Genomic DNA, 16,044 nt, shown 5'->3' with positions numbered 1-16,044 from the left:
TAGTGATTTATGCGAAAGTTTAGTGATTTTTTAGCTTTGGCAATATAAAAAATCACTCACTAGGGGTGACAACCCTGAACGGCTCTTATAACCGCCCATAGTCAATTAAGACGCTCCAAATGGCTTCAGGAGCACTCAAGAGCCTTGGGCAACGAAAATCGTTAACACATTTATATTTACAAATTAACCAATTATGAACCTATTCATGGCCTGCCTATTCATGGCCTATAAAACCGGATAGGGAAATCTAGTCATTCATGCAATGATATAGTAGCTTTGACAAGTAAAAATTGCATTTCTAAAAATAGCAAGATACCGACCGCGGGATTAACCAACCGGAAATTATAGTAATTACAAACGGTTTGGGGATTCAATAACGACTTTAATAAAAATTGAAAGCTATTTAATCCAAAAAAGTGTGTGATAACGCAGCAACCACAAGTCACAACAATTGCAACTCCTGCGGCAAGCAGGTAAAACAGAACAGACTGAAAAACTCGCACAATTTCAAACACTTAATTCACGGTTGAGATTACATACAGATAGAAAACAAAAATGTTTCTTATTTTCAAACTGGTAAAAGATTGGCACCCTACGAGTCAAGTCAAAAATGTGTCAAAACTGTCAAATCAAAGCCTCCCTGCAGCTGTAACTACACACCGAACAATGGGTTCGTAAATATTGCACGCTAGTGCATCTATATGTCCATTGATCTGTATAATTAGAATATACCTTTGTTAGCTCCCTTGAATAAAATAACTTATACTACGATTCAAAATATAGATAAATACTTGCTAGCCTTGGCTTTTTTGTGACCCTACCACGCAGCAATGAATAGAGACAGTTTCAACGTCAAATCAACGTCTTGTTAGCTTTTTCGCATTTTTTTTTCTTATGTCATTTTTTTATTCTTCTTTTTCTTGTTAAGTTTTTTTCTCTTTGTGTATCGTTTTGCGAGACCACTTTCTTAAAATAAATAAACCTAATCTCTAAAGTCATAGAGAAGCATTAATTTTAATCATTTTAATTGGCTCTGGGCCAAAACATGAACTAGCAAATAAGCCAAATATAAAAGTTACAAGGATTCGAAAAGGCTATAGGAATATTTGACATCAGAAAATATAGCCGGGAGAAAATAAGTCATGCATAATAGAAATTTCCGATACTTATATAAGAAACAAGAGCAAAATAGAATGGTTGAAAACAAAGTTTCAAACTTTTAATAGTTTCCCTGCTAGGGCGTAGGAAAACTAATCCAATATTATCGTGAAAATGCTTAAGCTCTCAGAGCAAAACATTACAGTTCAAGCGAACTTCGGAAACATTGTTTAGAAATCCTAACCTAGGTAAAAAAAAAAAAATTCCGAAGGGGTCTTATCCCCTCCTTAGCCCACTAAAATTTGGCTTTAGTATATGTCAACAAATACATCAAAAACTTGGCTTATTATACTGATTCCAGGTATGTAAAATTCAAGTTTAGTGTTGCCCATCAAAATCTACGAGTCTGATATATTTGCCTAATTTTTGAAAAAGGGAGGAAACACCTCTTAGAAGCCAAGGAATCTCGACGAAAATCACATCAGCAGATTCAGCGTATCAGAGAATTCTACTGTAGAAGTTTCAAGTTATATAAAAAATATAAAAAAATGTGGAATTTTGCATTTTTTGCTAAAAGACATCAAGGATACGTGTTTTTTTTTCTTTCTTTTTTTTTAAGATGATCGTATCGAACTAATGGTCCTAGAAAATCGGAATGGGTTGTATTAGAACGTAAATTAAAAGTTCTAGATATATCAAAAGAATTGGCTTATTATGCTGATTCCGACCCCCTAAAAGTAAAGGAATCTTAATTAATCAATACCTTGCTCTTTAAGCTAAAGATTGACTATATACCCCAATTTTTTACAAACGACTCCTGGAACACAAGGGCCATTTAATTAGATTAGGAACCTTTTTAAAAGTGCTAAAAACTCAAGCAGGAAGAGCAAGTATTGAGGAGGGGGGCAACCCCTTCATACACGGAATAATTTCTGATTGTTTTGCGTTTTATTGTTGCTCTTTACTTTCAGTTGAAAAAAACTTAAAACTAATTAATAAAAAAACAAATGCAATTAGCTCACTAGTTTTGTTTGACTCACAAATGTTTTCAGCATAGCACTATTAAGCTTAAGCCCAAAGACCAGGGGTTTAAGAAAGGGGGCATCTAACCTCGTATAAGGTATAGTTTCTGTTTATTTGAAGTTTTAATGTCGTTCTTTACTTTCATTTGGAAAAACTACTTTTTATTTACCTCATAAAAGCGCCGCAGTATCAGATTATGAACCTAATTTATTACACATCATGCAAACAATATTACCATATATTGCACACTGAATTTCTAAGAGCAAAAAAAAATTAACGGAAGAAAAAAAAATCCCAAAAGTGAAGAAAAGCCATGATATTTTTCCTTTCTTTTTATTTTTGTCCTCTGCTTTTCTCTTGTGTTAATTAGTGGGTTATAAATAAATTATTATTGCTATTCCACAGCAGAATTCTTCATTGCTGTAAAAAGTTGTATATAATTTTAAACAGCCAATGGTTAAAACGTAATTCTAAACTGAATAGTTATCTAGTTAATGTTACAACTAGGTGAACCTACTAAAACTTGAATGAGGCCGTTAGAAAAACATTTTCTCTTTCTATTCTTCAAAATATGAGTATAGTACAGACCTTTTTAAGTTTTCTCTATAGAAAATGTAACAAAGGATTAAAGAAAGCTAGCTTTTAAAACCATTCACATTTTTTCAATCCTTTCCGACAAATTTCTGATCTTCCGCCAGGATAAGGTTCTCAAATGGACCTATATAACCGAGGATGCACTCGACCAACCACAAAAGGGAATCTCCAGAACCTATGACAGGATATTAAAAATTATTACCCTTGGAGGAGTTATTACCAATAGCGAAAACAGTTGAGCAGCAATTTTTTTTCTGGCATAGTATAAGAAGGTAGGACTTAAAAACTGCGAAATTAAGCATATAAAAAAGTAAAAAATTATCATGGCCGGACATCTTGACAACATTTTAAGTGCCAAATATAAGCATTTCTAAAGATTTACGTAAAAAGATTTTTTTACGTTCAAGTAGACTTAGCTCCAAGAAAAAGATAAGCAGACTATTATTTTGCAAAATTATTTGAAAAGCTTCTCCTCGCCAGAAACACAGTCATAATTTGATGACTCGTTCAAAGCACAAACAACAAAATCAGTACCCTTAGATGATCTAATGCAAAAAAAAAATTATGCAAATTTGCAAAAAGGTAGAAACACATTTGAAAAAGTACTTAGAAAATAGCTCTATTTGGCATTGATCATTCATCAGGAATACTCTCTCACAAGGGTATTTTATCAAAGCCAACAACTAATTGATTCAAGCAAAGCATCAACATATGCATAAACTTAAAGATTAAGCTTGGTAAAGGACTAGGGCATACTGGGTCCTAATGATGCACATGACACCCATAAACTTATCTCACATGAAAAATAAAAGTCTGTTTTGCTTTAGCGTCAAAGTGTGCTTTCACATTATTGCCCAAAACAACCCCCGGTTGCCACATGATGACAAAGAAATCACTAGATTTTAGTGGTTTTCTTGATGATTTAGTGATTTTCTTCAGCAATCTAGTGATTTATGCGAAAATTTAGTGATTTTTTAGTTTTGGCAACATAAAAAATCACTCACAAAGGGTGACAACCCTGAACGACTCTTATTACCACCCCTCGTCAATTAAGACAAGGTTTCTTACAAATCAAGACAGTACTTTGTTTTGATGTAGTGATTTTCTTCAATAATCTAGTGATTTATGCGAAAATTTTGCAATTTTTTAGTTATGGCAATATAAAAAATCACTCACAAGGGGTAACAGCCCTGAACGACTCTTATTACTACCCCTCGTTAATTAAGACATGGTTTCGTACCAATCAAGACAACGCTTTGTTTCCTTATTCTTAAATTTAGTGGGGTGGTTTTATTAGTCAATTATTGGGAATGGTAGATGAGGCGAAAATGTAAAAAGTAGAATAACAAGGGTGCCGAGTGATGTTTATAATTGAAAATTGAAAAATAAAAAAAAAATGAAAATAAAAAATCAAAATCTGGCAAAGCTTTCCGGATTTAAAGATGGCACTCGCGAACTGAAGATATCTCAAGAGCCAATTTCAATTATCGATGGCGGAGTCGCATTTAACGCTAATACAATATTTTCTCTTTTTTTTGTAAAAATAGAGTTGAAGAGCTGCCTAATCCCATAAAAAGGTATTAATATTTTGAGTCACCACCTGCATCTATATTTTGAAAACTAAAAGTATATAGAAATTTTATTTTAAAAAAGAAACATTTATAAATGTTAGATATTTGGCTGTGAAATGGCTCAAATTCGGTCTATCAGTGTTTTTCGTAAGATTTGATGCATTCAAGTTGTATCGGTAATTTAAAATGAACGTTATAAAAAGTTCAAGAAGATTGGAATATAATTCAAGCCTTTAAAACTGAGATTAAGGCTACAATTACCACATCCCCCACAAAAAAAAAAAAAAAAAAAAAAAAAAAAAAAAAAAAAAAAAAAAAAAAAAAACGACCAACACTAATGCTCATAGCATGTGGAGAATTTTAAATACCACTTGTTGCAAAAAAACATTTCTGTCTGGAAAAAAAATTGTCACCGGAATACGTGCCCACACTTTATTTCTTCAGAGGGTCTCGGAATTGCAAGAAATTGAATCTAGTCTCCTTGTCTCTAATTTTGTTTCCCGAGGCTAAATAAGTTTATCCTTAAGTACGCTCTATAGAAGCGTTAAAACTTTCTTCTTGAATAACAAAAGCGACAGTCAAATTATACAAAAGAAAGATTCAAAAGCAGAATAAATGGCCAATCCCAACAAAGAAATCAATTGAATTAAACAAACCAATTAATGAAACTGAATATGCAAAAGAAATAAAACGGTAATTTTACGTTGAAAAAAGAGAATTACTGGGGAAATGGTAAAAAATAAGGATTATAAAAATATAATTCATAAAATGCGATGAAAATGTTTCTGTTCTGTAAGAAAAATTCCTACTTTTAGAGAGGGAGCACGCTCACAAATCCATGTTTCAAAGGAAAAAAACTGTTGATTATTCAATATAAGTATTTTTCCGATCCCTTGAATGCTATGTCTCAGCAAATCAGTGAAAATAATAAAAAGACTTGTCAGAGGTATAGATCAGCTAAAAATATCAGTACAATTGAACTTAAAAGGGGATGACGGGGATAACATTGAATACAGTGTCTACAGTGAATTAAACAATCCAATTAATTAAATTGAATATGCAAAAGAAATAAAACGGTAATTTTGTGTTGAAAAAAGAGAATTACTGGGGAAAATAATGGTAAAAAATAAGGATTATAAAAATAAAATGACTTAAACAAAGTGAATTAACTTAAACTTAGAAAGGTAAATACCTTCCAGGAAGTTAATACGCTGGTAGACTCCAGGAGGAAAATTTGAAAGAAACTTTCGAGGAACAGTTGAATATGAAACTGGAGTCTAAAATTTGACAATGTAGAAGATGGAATGGAATAATTTCAGACAAATATTTTGCGAAGTATCATATTGTGTCTTGGAGAGGAAAGTTAGAAACGCAATTAGGAATATTCGCGAAAACAATTTAAGCTTGGTAGAAAAAAAGAGGGGTTTGTACAAGAAGTATTTCAGCGATAGATAATACAAGAACAAGAGGAAAACAAATGAAGTAGAGAAGGCAGAAGAAGAAGAAGATTAAGAATTAAGATGATGTGAACAAGAGGACATGAATAAAATTGCAGAAGATCTCGAAGATGCAGTCAGACGGCAGAATAGTAAATATTGTATTGACATGTTAAGAAATTGAGAGGAAGTAGTCTGGACAAGTCAGTCTGGAGTTGTCCAAGTTAAAGATAAAAACGGGGGTTCAATTAGTGATAAGGGATGTACTAAAGAGAGACGGGCAGAGCATTTTGAGAATATGTTAACCGTGACAAAGTTATAGGAGATGATATAGAAAAGAACGAAAAGTTGACGACAATCTGAAAGAGAAGAGGAAAATCACTGAAGGTCCGGGGTCCAGGAATGACTTGACTTTTTTTTTTACTTTTATTAACATAATAAACAAAAATATAAACTATTACAGACTCAAATCACTACGGGAAAATATAAAAAAAAAAATGGGTTTGAGTTTAAAAATTAATATTACGACAACTAAGTGACTTTGACTAAGAATAAATGAAGGTGAAAAGACAATGTTGGGTACCGAGAAGATCAGTCAAGACGTGGAATCTTACCACGGTGGTATTTTAAGTAAAAATGATGGATGAGGTGAAGATTTGAAAAGTAAAAATAGCCAAGGAACAGAGTGTTCTTTCACAGTTGAAACATCTTTGGAAGAATAGGAAGTTATGTCTGCGAACCATGAATGGAATATTGGAAGCTAGACTGAGCACCACGGTCAAGTATGGCTCTGAAGCGTAGACATTTTGGAAGACGGAGGAGGAATTGTTAGATGACAATTAGATGACAATGACAATTTTCAATTGTTAATTAGATGACAATGACAATTAGATGACAATGACAACCAGAAGAAACGTCTATGGGTGGTTTTGGGTACCCGTTCGACTTAGCAAACAACAAGTTGTCCGAAAAATATGGTTCTATCCCACTTTCTAGGTCAATAATGAGAGAAAGGTTTAGAGGGCTAGGACACGTATTGCGGATGAAAGATGACAGATTGCCGAAGACCGCTCTTTTCAGTCACCTATCTGGGACCGAACAGAATATGGGTCGTCCCCGAATGGGGCTGAAACGAGTCGAAGGGAGGAGATTGAAGGATATTAGAACTTCTCTGGAGGGGGTAAAAAGTAAAGCTTTGAATTGATTGCAATGGGGAAACAGCGTACGCGGCTGTGTCGGCCTCGGGCGGCATGTTACTGCAGTGCGTTGCGAGAAGCAGTAGTAATATAAATTATGTTATACCTTTTCGTCTTCAATAATGGAAGGATTTTAGGGACCTTTTGGCCTTTCTTCCTCTGGAGGGGGGGGGCTTTGATGGAGAGGGATGTATACAGAGCAATATAAATATCTTATATCAGTAACTATCAGTAAGTTAATGGGGCTTAAATTGGAAAACAGTCGAAATGATAGTTGAACATGAGAATAAAGACTATCTAAAATTAAAACAAAAAATGATATAAGTTGAAACGTAAACAAGAAACTAAGCTGTGGTTTGTACTGCTTTCATAATTAGAAGAAATGGTTAAAAAAAGAAAGAAAACAGAATGAAGGACCTCTCTAAATCGGTTGTAATAAGATAGTGGTGTTATATGATTCAAAGAATAAACGCCTATGTACAGAAAATCTTAGAGACAAAAGAAGGAATGAAATCTTCTTATTACTGCAGGTTCGTTTGAAGTGACTTTGTATTAATTTGAAATAATTCAAGTAGTAATTAAAATCGTAATTTGAAGTTGAAACCACTTCAAATACTAATTGAAGAATTACTACTGAGCTAATTCGATTACTAATTGAATTTCTTAAATAGCAAATTTTAGGTGGCAACGCACTTAACAGTAAAATACTTTTTCCTGCAAATGAAATAAAAATTATCTTTTTATTTTCCATTAAATAAAGTTCTTGATCTTCTTACAGATTTCTCAGCCCCTTCTTCATCAGTTAATGATTCATACATCAGTAGATTTATCCCACAAACTCGCCTAATTTCCTTAATGAATAAACCTAATGACTAATTATCTTCTTCAAATCTTCTACGGACATTACTTCAAAAGAGTAATTAATTTGCTTTGAGGTAATGATTGATATCCCAAATTAATTTTGGCATAGACCTGGTGACAACTGTGATACTAAGTCTGGTGAAATTTTGTATTTGATAGCTAATCGTTTTGGAAAATTAAAAAAAAATATTAAATGAACTTTATAGAAAGTGTATAACATGTGCGCCTGACCAATTTGGCTAATTGGCCGTGCCCCAAGCGTTTCGGCAAAATCAACAAATTTGACGAATTTGTTATTATCCTATATAGGAGAGTAGCCTGGCATCTCAAACTGTCACACATGTATAGTGAAACGTATCGAGCCATAAATAAACGTGTCACCCACGACATTCGATTAAGGGCACGCCAAATGATCCTGTGTCGTCCAACCGAGACGCAACCTATATAGACACCATTTGCGCAAAATTTTCAAAAGCAACACATAGCTATCGTCGCGACATTAATTGGCACTGCGTCAAAAATAGACACTCTCACCGTTGGAAACTGGATTCCACAGCCTATATAGAGCCCATGGACAGATAATAGATATGCATATCTATTAACAAATGAACTAACATCATTTTTATACAATCCTACTAAGGGGAGGGGGGTTAGTGCCAGAATTAGCGGCGGTCACAGCAGAAATTTCTGTTTTCACTCCCGGAATAGAGCCAAAATCTTTCCGCGCTGATTGGCTCTGAGAGTGCCGGAGGTTAACACCTAGTCTAAAGATGTGTGTTGACATCCTTCTATGGGCAAGATACGACTCCTTACAACTGGTGTCAATATAGGCTGTGGACCGAGACAGAGATCACCACAGGGTGGCAATACCCAACCGAGACCTTTGTCGAACTAAGAATTTCTAAACCGTGGAAACACTATTTGACTTTCAAAACTAAAAATTCAAAATTTGACTAATTCCTCAAGTAAACGTCAATATTCACCAGATTTCTCGAATTCGTAAAACAGTATCATAACTATAGGGTTTTCACACCTTAGGAGGCTTCTACAAAATTTAAAGGCTGTTACTGATAATTTGATATCTCAAGATTTACTTAAAGAAAAAAAAAATAGGTCAGAAATACGGACCCAATTAAATAAATAATAATAATAATAAATGTGTTTAATATACTGCTACCGCGTAACTTTAGATATAAGCATACATCCCAAGATCGTCATATCATATATTTCCCAAGATTACATGCCCAGGAATCCAATTTGAAGATCATAGAATACATCCCAAGGAGTGAAAACCCTGCATAAATTACGGAGAGCGCTGTATCAATTCGTTTATATGACGAATTAGAAGAGTTCATGCCTTCCTGTTCTTCTGAACCATTATGAATAAGTAGCCAGTTATTGAATTTGAATTCTTTTCAAGGCCGTATCCAGGGGGGGGGGGGATCAGGGGTTTTGAACCCCCCTCCTGATATGTTTGTCCGACTCGTAAAAAAGTAACAAAATGAACGTAAACAAATTTTTGATGCGCTTTAAAGTTTTTTGCCCCCCCCCCCCTCCCCGAAAAAAATATTTTGTAAAGCCCCTTCAAAAAAAATCTTGGATACGACCCTGCTTCTTTTATTTAACAATAAATTCAAAACGACATAGAATCAGCTTCAAAATAGTCTCCTCCATAGGGGTCATTGGTCAGGAAGGAACAGAGTAGAAAAAAATACTAACATAAAATATGAACAAAATTCAGAAGTCCACCGCAAAAATCCCCTAAATTGAAAGTTATGTAGGAGAGTAGCATATGATTTTCAATCAAAAATACTACCCTAACTCAACCGAAAAAAAAATTATTTATTAGCTAGAAAGTCTCCAAAATTCTTTTTGAACATAAGAAACGATTGGCAGCTTCGCGCAGACTCTAGAACCGTGTTTCAGATTATGTTGCAAGTTATCAGAAAGTAAAAGTAAGACCCCAATGATGGAGTACGAGGAAACTGTAAGCCGTAGTAAGTTTGGAGAGGAAAAGTCGACTCATAAGGAATAAAACGTACATTATCATGAGTTATAAAGTATTATTGCTTCCCATACGAAACAACGGACTATGCTGTCTTTCCAGCATAAAAAAGAAGTTATTTGAACAAACACAACTTAGAAACAATAGGGAAATTTTTCCAAGACAGTGGAATACAATTCAGTGAATATTTCGGCCCCATGTCCAAGGGCCATCTTCAGCACAACACCAAATATATATATATATATATATATGTATATATATATATATATATATATATATATATATATATATATATATATATATATATATATATATATATATATATATATATATATATATATATATAAACTTACATTAAAATGTGAAAATTAAAATGAATACCAATAAAACCCATTTAAATACCTGGAACGAGGCGGAAATCGCTCATACACTACAATTAAAAACCTTAGTCCATATTATTAAGGACAAAAAAAAAACAAAAAAGACATTATTTCTTCAGAAAGAAAAATCTTAGAAAAAATTTTTTGGTAGAAAACCTGTCCTATTAATCTCAAGTTGTTAGATTAGAAAGAAATTTGTTTAGCCATGATTTTTGCTTGTCAAAGGAACGACTTTATAAATAATTAGAAAGCTTGAGAAATTTTTCTTTGATGAGAAACCGTGTTTATTCACCAAGATTCACTCCTGGAGCCGCTACTGTTAACCTCTCTTCTAGAACGTTGGAACCCCAGGAAATCGAAACACTGGAAAAAGGTCCAACATTCTTTTTTCTACCGAAACATGTTCCTGTGGCAGATATTATTTTCCCTATGAGTCCGCTTTGCATAAATACTACCCACCTGTCTGTAACCCTGAAAAAGTTAGGTCTTGTCTCATAAATACCCTTTATAACAGCCAAAAAAAAGGTTAAGTCTCCTACCACTTTCACACCGAAAAATTTGCACTACATAAAAATATAATATTATCTAATAAAAAAAAATTGAAAAAAAAGTCCTGGTTTAACTTCGTAAGTAAGTAAAGTAAAGAATAAGTAAGAATAAAGCTGTTTTCTAAAGTTTTTTTTTTAATATAATTTTCACATTTTAATATAAGTATATATATATATATATATATATATATATATATATATATATATATATATATTTCTGGTGTTGTGCTGAAGAAGACCCTTGGACATAGGGCCGAAATATTCACCGAATTGAATTCCACTGTCTTGAAAAAAAATTCCCTATTGTTTCTAAGTTGTGGTTGTTTGATATAGAAAAGCAATGTGGTCTTCGTCGCTATTTAAGTAGTTATTCATAATTCAAACTTGTACGAAAACGGCAACCAGAGCAAAACCCTAGCATTAATCTCAAGAAACAACAAAACATCCAAACGTGAATTGAATTAAGAGTCTTAGGCGATCATGCGTAGAGTGATGATGCTGAGACTCTTAATACAAGTCTCTACCATTTAAGAGAGGGCTTTCAGTACGTTAGTATTTTTAAACTGAAGTCTTATAACAAGAACAACAATAATAAAAACTTACTTTCTCAAAATCCATGAAGGCTCGTTAAAAAAAACTAACAAAAAACAAACCAACAGCACTTGACTTCAAAGTGCTCAAAGCTTCTATGACCCTCCTCGCCCCCCTCCCAACTAAAAAAGAGCAAGAGAAACATCAATATAAACAATCAAAGAGAATGAAAAGTGCAAAAGGACACAATCATAAATATTCTACTTTTTTTAGTCTCTGGTCCATTTTCTTAATTAAATTTTGCTGACTTATCCAAAAAAGTTGCAATAAACCTAGACGAATTTACCTTTCGTAGGGCTCATTAGCCATGTAGAGGAGGGGAAACATCAGTATGCAAAAACTACTAATAAAAGAAAAAGATAAAAAAAAGACAATAAAGCTTAGAGGGAAGAAACACAGGAAACAAATGATTTTATTTCCAAAACCAATCCCCAAAAGAAAAACAAACGAAATTTAATCAGGAAAATTATTTACCAGGAAATTTAATTTTCAAAAAATTACAACAAAATAAAAAAATTGGAAACGCTTCGAATATACAAAACAGGCATACTATTTAAGCAGTTTAGTTCATTCTCTTAGAAGATGCAATAAGAATTATCACAATCCTGGCTCGGTGAAGGGATAGACAGAAACTAATGAATCCTCTGTTAAAATCAAATCTCCACAAGAAATAAAAACCTTGTCCTCTCGGTGAAACTTACAGCTGTTGACTAGTTGAAATATCAAAAATTTAGAGCGAAGTTAAATCTTAACTACTTCTGTTTTATTTATTTCTATTTTATTTATTTATTTTTTCTTAACATAGAATAAAACAGCCACTAGGCCTATTACTGTTTCTGTTTTCCAATAAAGTAAGAACAATTTAACAAGTAAAGAAAACAAAGTAAACCCTCCTCCCCACTCTTCATGCTAAAGTTCCACTTGGTCATTACTATAGGCTTTCATAGTTCAAAATGGAATTTCCAGATGTCCTTCTAGCCCCCCTTACCCCCCCCCCCAAAAAAAAAGAGGATCAATATATATGCTACCATTCAATTAGCATCCTTCTAACTTTGCATGTATATTCTAACGTAAGGAATAATAAACAGTCACATTTTCGGTTAATTGATGAAAAAAAAACATTTTTCTTTCAAATAAAAGTAAAGATGCAATATTAAAACTTAAAGCCGACATTTTCCTACATTTTAGGCGGTTGTTTTTCTACCAACTAACCACTCTTCGCGCTTAAGCTTGAATTGAGTTTTACTGAAAGCATTTTGTTGCAGCCTACAACAATGGATAGAAACCGACCAGCGCTAATACATGTCTCACTTTAGTAACTTCCTTCTAACATTGAATGTATATTTTAGCGTAAAGAATAATAAGCAGTCACACTTTCTGTTATTTTGTAAAAAAAATCTTTCAGATGAAAGTAAAGGGCTACATTAAAACTTAAAACAACTTGAAATTATCCTATATATTTGTGGAGGGGTCTTTCCCATCAGCCCCCATGCTTTAAACTAAATTTTGAGTTGTGCTTTGCTGAACATATTTTGCATCATATTTTTGCTGAACATATTGCTTTGCTGCTTTGCTGAACATATTTTGAACATATTTGCATGTTTATCAATTACAACAATGAATAGGAACTAACCGAAGTATTAGGGAATATCGTATGTTCTCTCAGAACACAGAAATAAATTAGTATAAATTTCTCTTTAATAAACTGCATGTATATTTTAACAAACAGAATAGAACAGTAAATGTTTTCTGTTATTCAATGATAATAAAAAAAAATCCACCACATGAAAGTAAAGAGCAACATTCAAACTTAAAACAAATATAGCTCTCTTCCAACCCCAAATCCCCTACTCTTTACCCTTAAGTTTGACTTGTGCTTAACTGAAAACACTTCAGAGTTGAATATACATCAGCACAAGGATTATATCCACCCCTTTTGACCATCCAACTTCCTCCCATACAGCAGAAAAAGACACAACTTACCTAAAACAGTAACCACCGCTGATGCAGAATTGTATTTGTCTTTTATAAACTTCCTCCTAACTTTGCATTTGTATATACCAGCATAAGATTGTTCAGCCAATATCAAGTCCAGAGTTCTGTTCCATGAGTCAGAGAATTGGAATTGTATTTCTGTTTCTTCGATCGGTATATCGTCTTTAAACCATGTAGTTTCGATGTCAAAAATATCTCTGCAATGTTTCAAATTACCCAATAATTAAAGTTAAAATAATTTAAAATAGCCACTTTGTTAAATTATACTGGATTTTGTCAGTGGAGTAGTTTCGTCAAAATCCCGGGGGAGAGGCCGAGTTGGAGCCAATTTTCCCAAATCAGGCGAAAATGACAGTGAAAACTGAACAATAAGCCATATAGTACCATAAAGGTAAAGGGTATATTAAAGAAAACTAACTCATTTCTGTGCATGCTTGCGTGCACGCTATCTTAGTTTTGACAAGATTTGACAAAGAAACGGGGATATTTTCGCTTTTGAAACTGTTTATACATCTTTCTAGTTTTTTACAAAAAGAAAAAACTAAAATAGATTCGAATCCCAGAGAGCTAAATGATAAATTTTGACGCAATTAATTTATAAAGTTAGTTTTAAAACTAGCATTCACAATGGATCCTCCTCATGACAACAAACATTTAAGCAAGAATAGAGTTCTGTATAGGCATATACCCAAGAGCCAGACATACCATGATAAAAAATTATTTATTTTTAGGATAAATATTACGTTTTATCTTCAAATTCCTCAAACACGCATCCTTCCACTATTTAATGAATTTTTCCGTGTTTTCCCAGGTTTCTCCCAAAGGAAATTGGATTCTCTGTAATCTTCCCAAAAATAAAAGTATGCAAATACACAGACGTAAACACAAAGTACAAGCTATTAATTTTTCCTTCTTGTTGATTTACAGTCTGGTTTCGGGGAGACCAGTTTTCTTTAAAAACCCTCTGGAAACACCAAAGATTAAAGAGGGCGCCCCTTTCCGCCACTTGGTGTATGTCTTAGAATGACAAGTGTGCCGCGGATTCCGCCACTCTTAGCACGCGGCACTTTGCGCGCGTGATTTCTAAAAGTGGTTGCCCCCTCGGAAAAATCCGGGAATAGGAAGCATTAAATTCTCCAGAGGCGCTAGCCTACGTTTATCAATTGTCAGATATTTTCCATGAATTGGCTGGTTAAATGCATAGCTTCCTGTCCTGGTAGTTCTGGAAACACCTTCCCTTGCAAAACCAAGCAAAGGCAAAATTATCCCTGCAAGCAATATACATCTTCAGCCAGGGGAGATCGGTCGGTTTTCTCTTGCTTTGAAAAAAACTGGCAATCTAATAATTTTGGTTCATAGGAAAAAACAGCTTAAATCTCGGGAATATCCCTTGAGTAAGATATACGATAGTATTTCTTTTTTTGTAATCCTGGGGATAACATTCTATTAACACAGAGATTTAACGGGCGCTAATTTCGGGAATCTGTTGAAACCAAACTCCTTCAGAATAGAAATTAAATTGGGTCCAGAACTGGATCGGGTTAAAAATGAAGTTTGATCTATTTAAACTTAGTTAGCCGACCCCATCAGAATTTTTCATCGAATTTTCTGATTGGCTAATACCCGAACCTTATCCGGATAGAGAAAAAACTGCGACTTTAAACCTGAAAAGTTTCTGCGGTAAATGCAGAAAAACCTGCATTTACCAAATATGCACATGCAAACCTTTGTATTTATCAAAAATAAATAATAAATGACAAAGTGGAGTAAAAAAGAAGTGAAATATTTGGAAGAACTACAAGAGCTCATCGGACCTTAAAAATATTTGTACAACATAAGAACCAAGGACTACAAGAGATCTGAGCTAAAGACAAATACACGGGATAATTGACGGTATTAGTTGATTCAGTGTTTAAATTGTCCGTCATGAGTAGAAAAATATCATCATGAATGGCGCCTTATCTTAAAAAGCTAAGTCAAGGCAAGATTTTCCCGACAATCTAAATACTGATATCATTTTAATAGCATAGGGAGAGGGAAAGAATTTCTCATACTTTAAAAAAGGACAAAATCTAAATTGTTTTGTTGGTATGGAGGGGGGAGTTAAATCTCTGAAATACACCATGGATATGATGCTCAATAGTTTTAAAGACGACAGATTGACGAAGACTGTATTTTTCGAATAGTCGTATACGGCTAAACAGAAAGCAGGTCGTCCTCGTTTGGGTTAAGAGGATGTCATAAAGAAAAATTTAAAGGAAATGGACTTCCTCGGAGGTGTAAAGAGGGAGAGTTTGAATAGATTGGGAGTGCGCGTAGCTGTGTTAGCCTCAGTCGGCTTGGTACTGCGATGAGTTGTTAGTTGTAGTAGTAGTATTCAGATATTCCATCTGAAGATCGCACGAATTTAAAATATAAGCAATTAAATTTTCAACAATAATAAAAGCCAAACATGGTTTTATGGAAAGTTTTTTTTTTCTGTATCGCTGATATAAACTAATAACTTTGTTTTTTCTTCTTATTTTTTGGTTCTTTAATAAAGTATGTGTAATTTTTTTTTTTGTAATTAGATGTTTGTTAATGAATACAGGTCAAAGTTTCTTCTTCCTTTTTTATACATGGATTTCCAAATCGTTTATTATTTGAGGACCGTCTAGCAGGGCGTTCGTGTAACTCAAACTCCTTTAGATGAACCACTTTCAACTCAACCCATTAAATTGTACCTCCGTTTAAGGCAAGCCTCATT

General features: G+C 33.6%; 1 protein-coding gene across 1 annotated transcript in view; it reads right to left on the bottom strand.

Moving 5' to 3' along the window:
* The window catches only part of LOC136040410 (protein sidekick-like), a gene marked incomplete in the record, with an annotated part of 274,067 nt that overhangs the window by 158,313 nt on the left and 99,710 nt on the right, over positions 1 to 16,044 (bottom strand). The window contains 1 exon segment of the mRNA XM_065724684.1: positions 13,287 to 13,495. Coding sequence (XP_065580756.1) covers positions 13,287 to 13,495 — 209 coding nt within the window.

This window comes from Artemia franciscana, chromosome 20, assembly GCF_032884065.1.
Source record: "Artemia franciscana chromosome 20, ASM3288406v1, whole genome shotgun sequence".
Taxonomy (NCBI): domain Eukaryota; kingdom Metazoa; phylum Arthropoda; class Branchiopoda; order Anostraca; family Artemiidae; genus Artemia; species Artemia franciscana.
The sequence above is the reverse complement of the archived record's forward strand: the minus strand, read 5'-3'. Positions and strand labels throughout refer to the sequence as shown.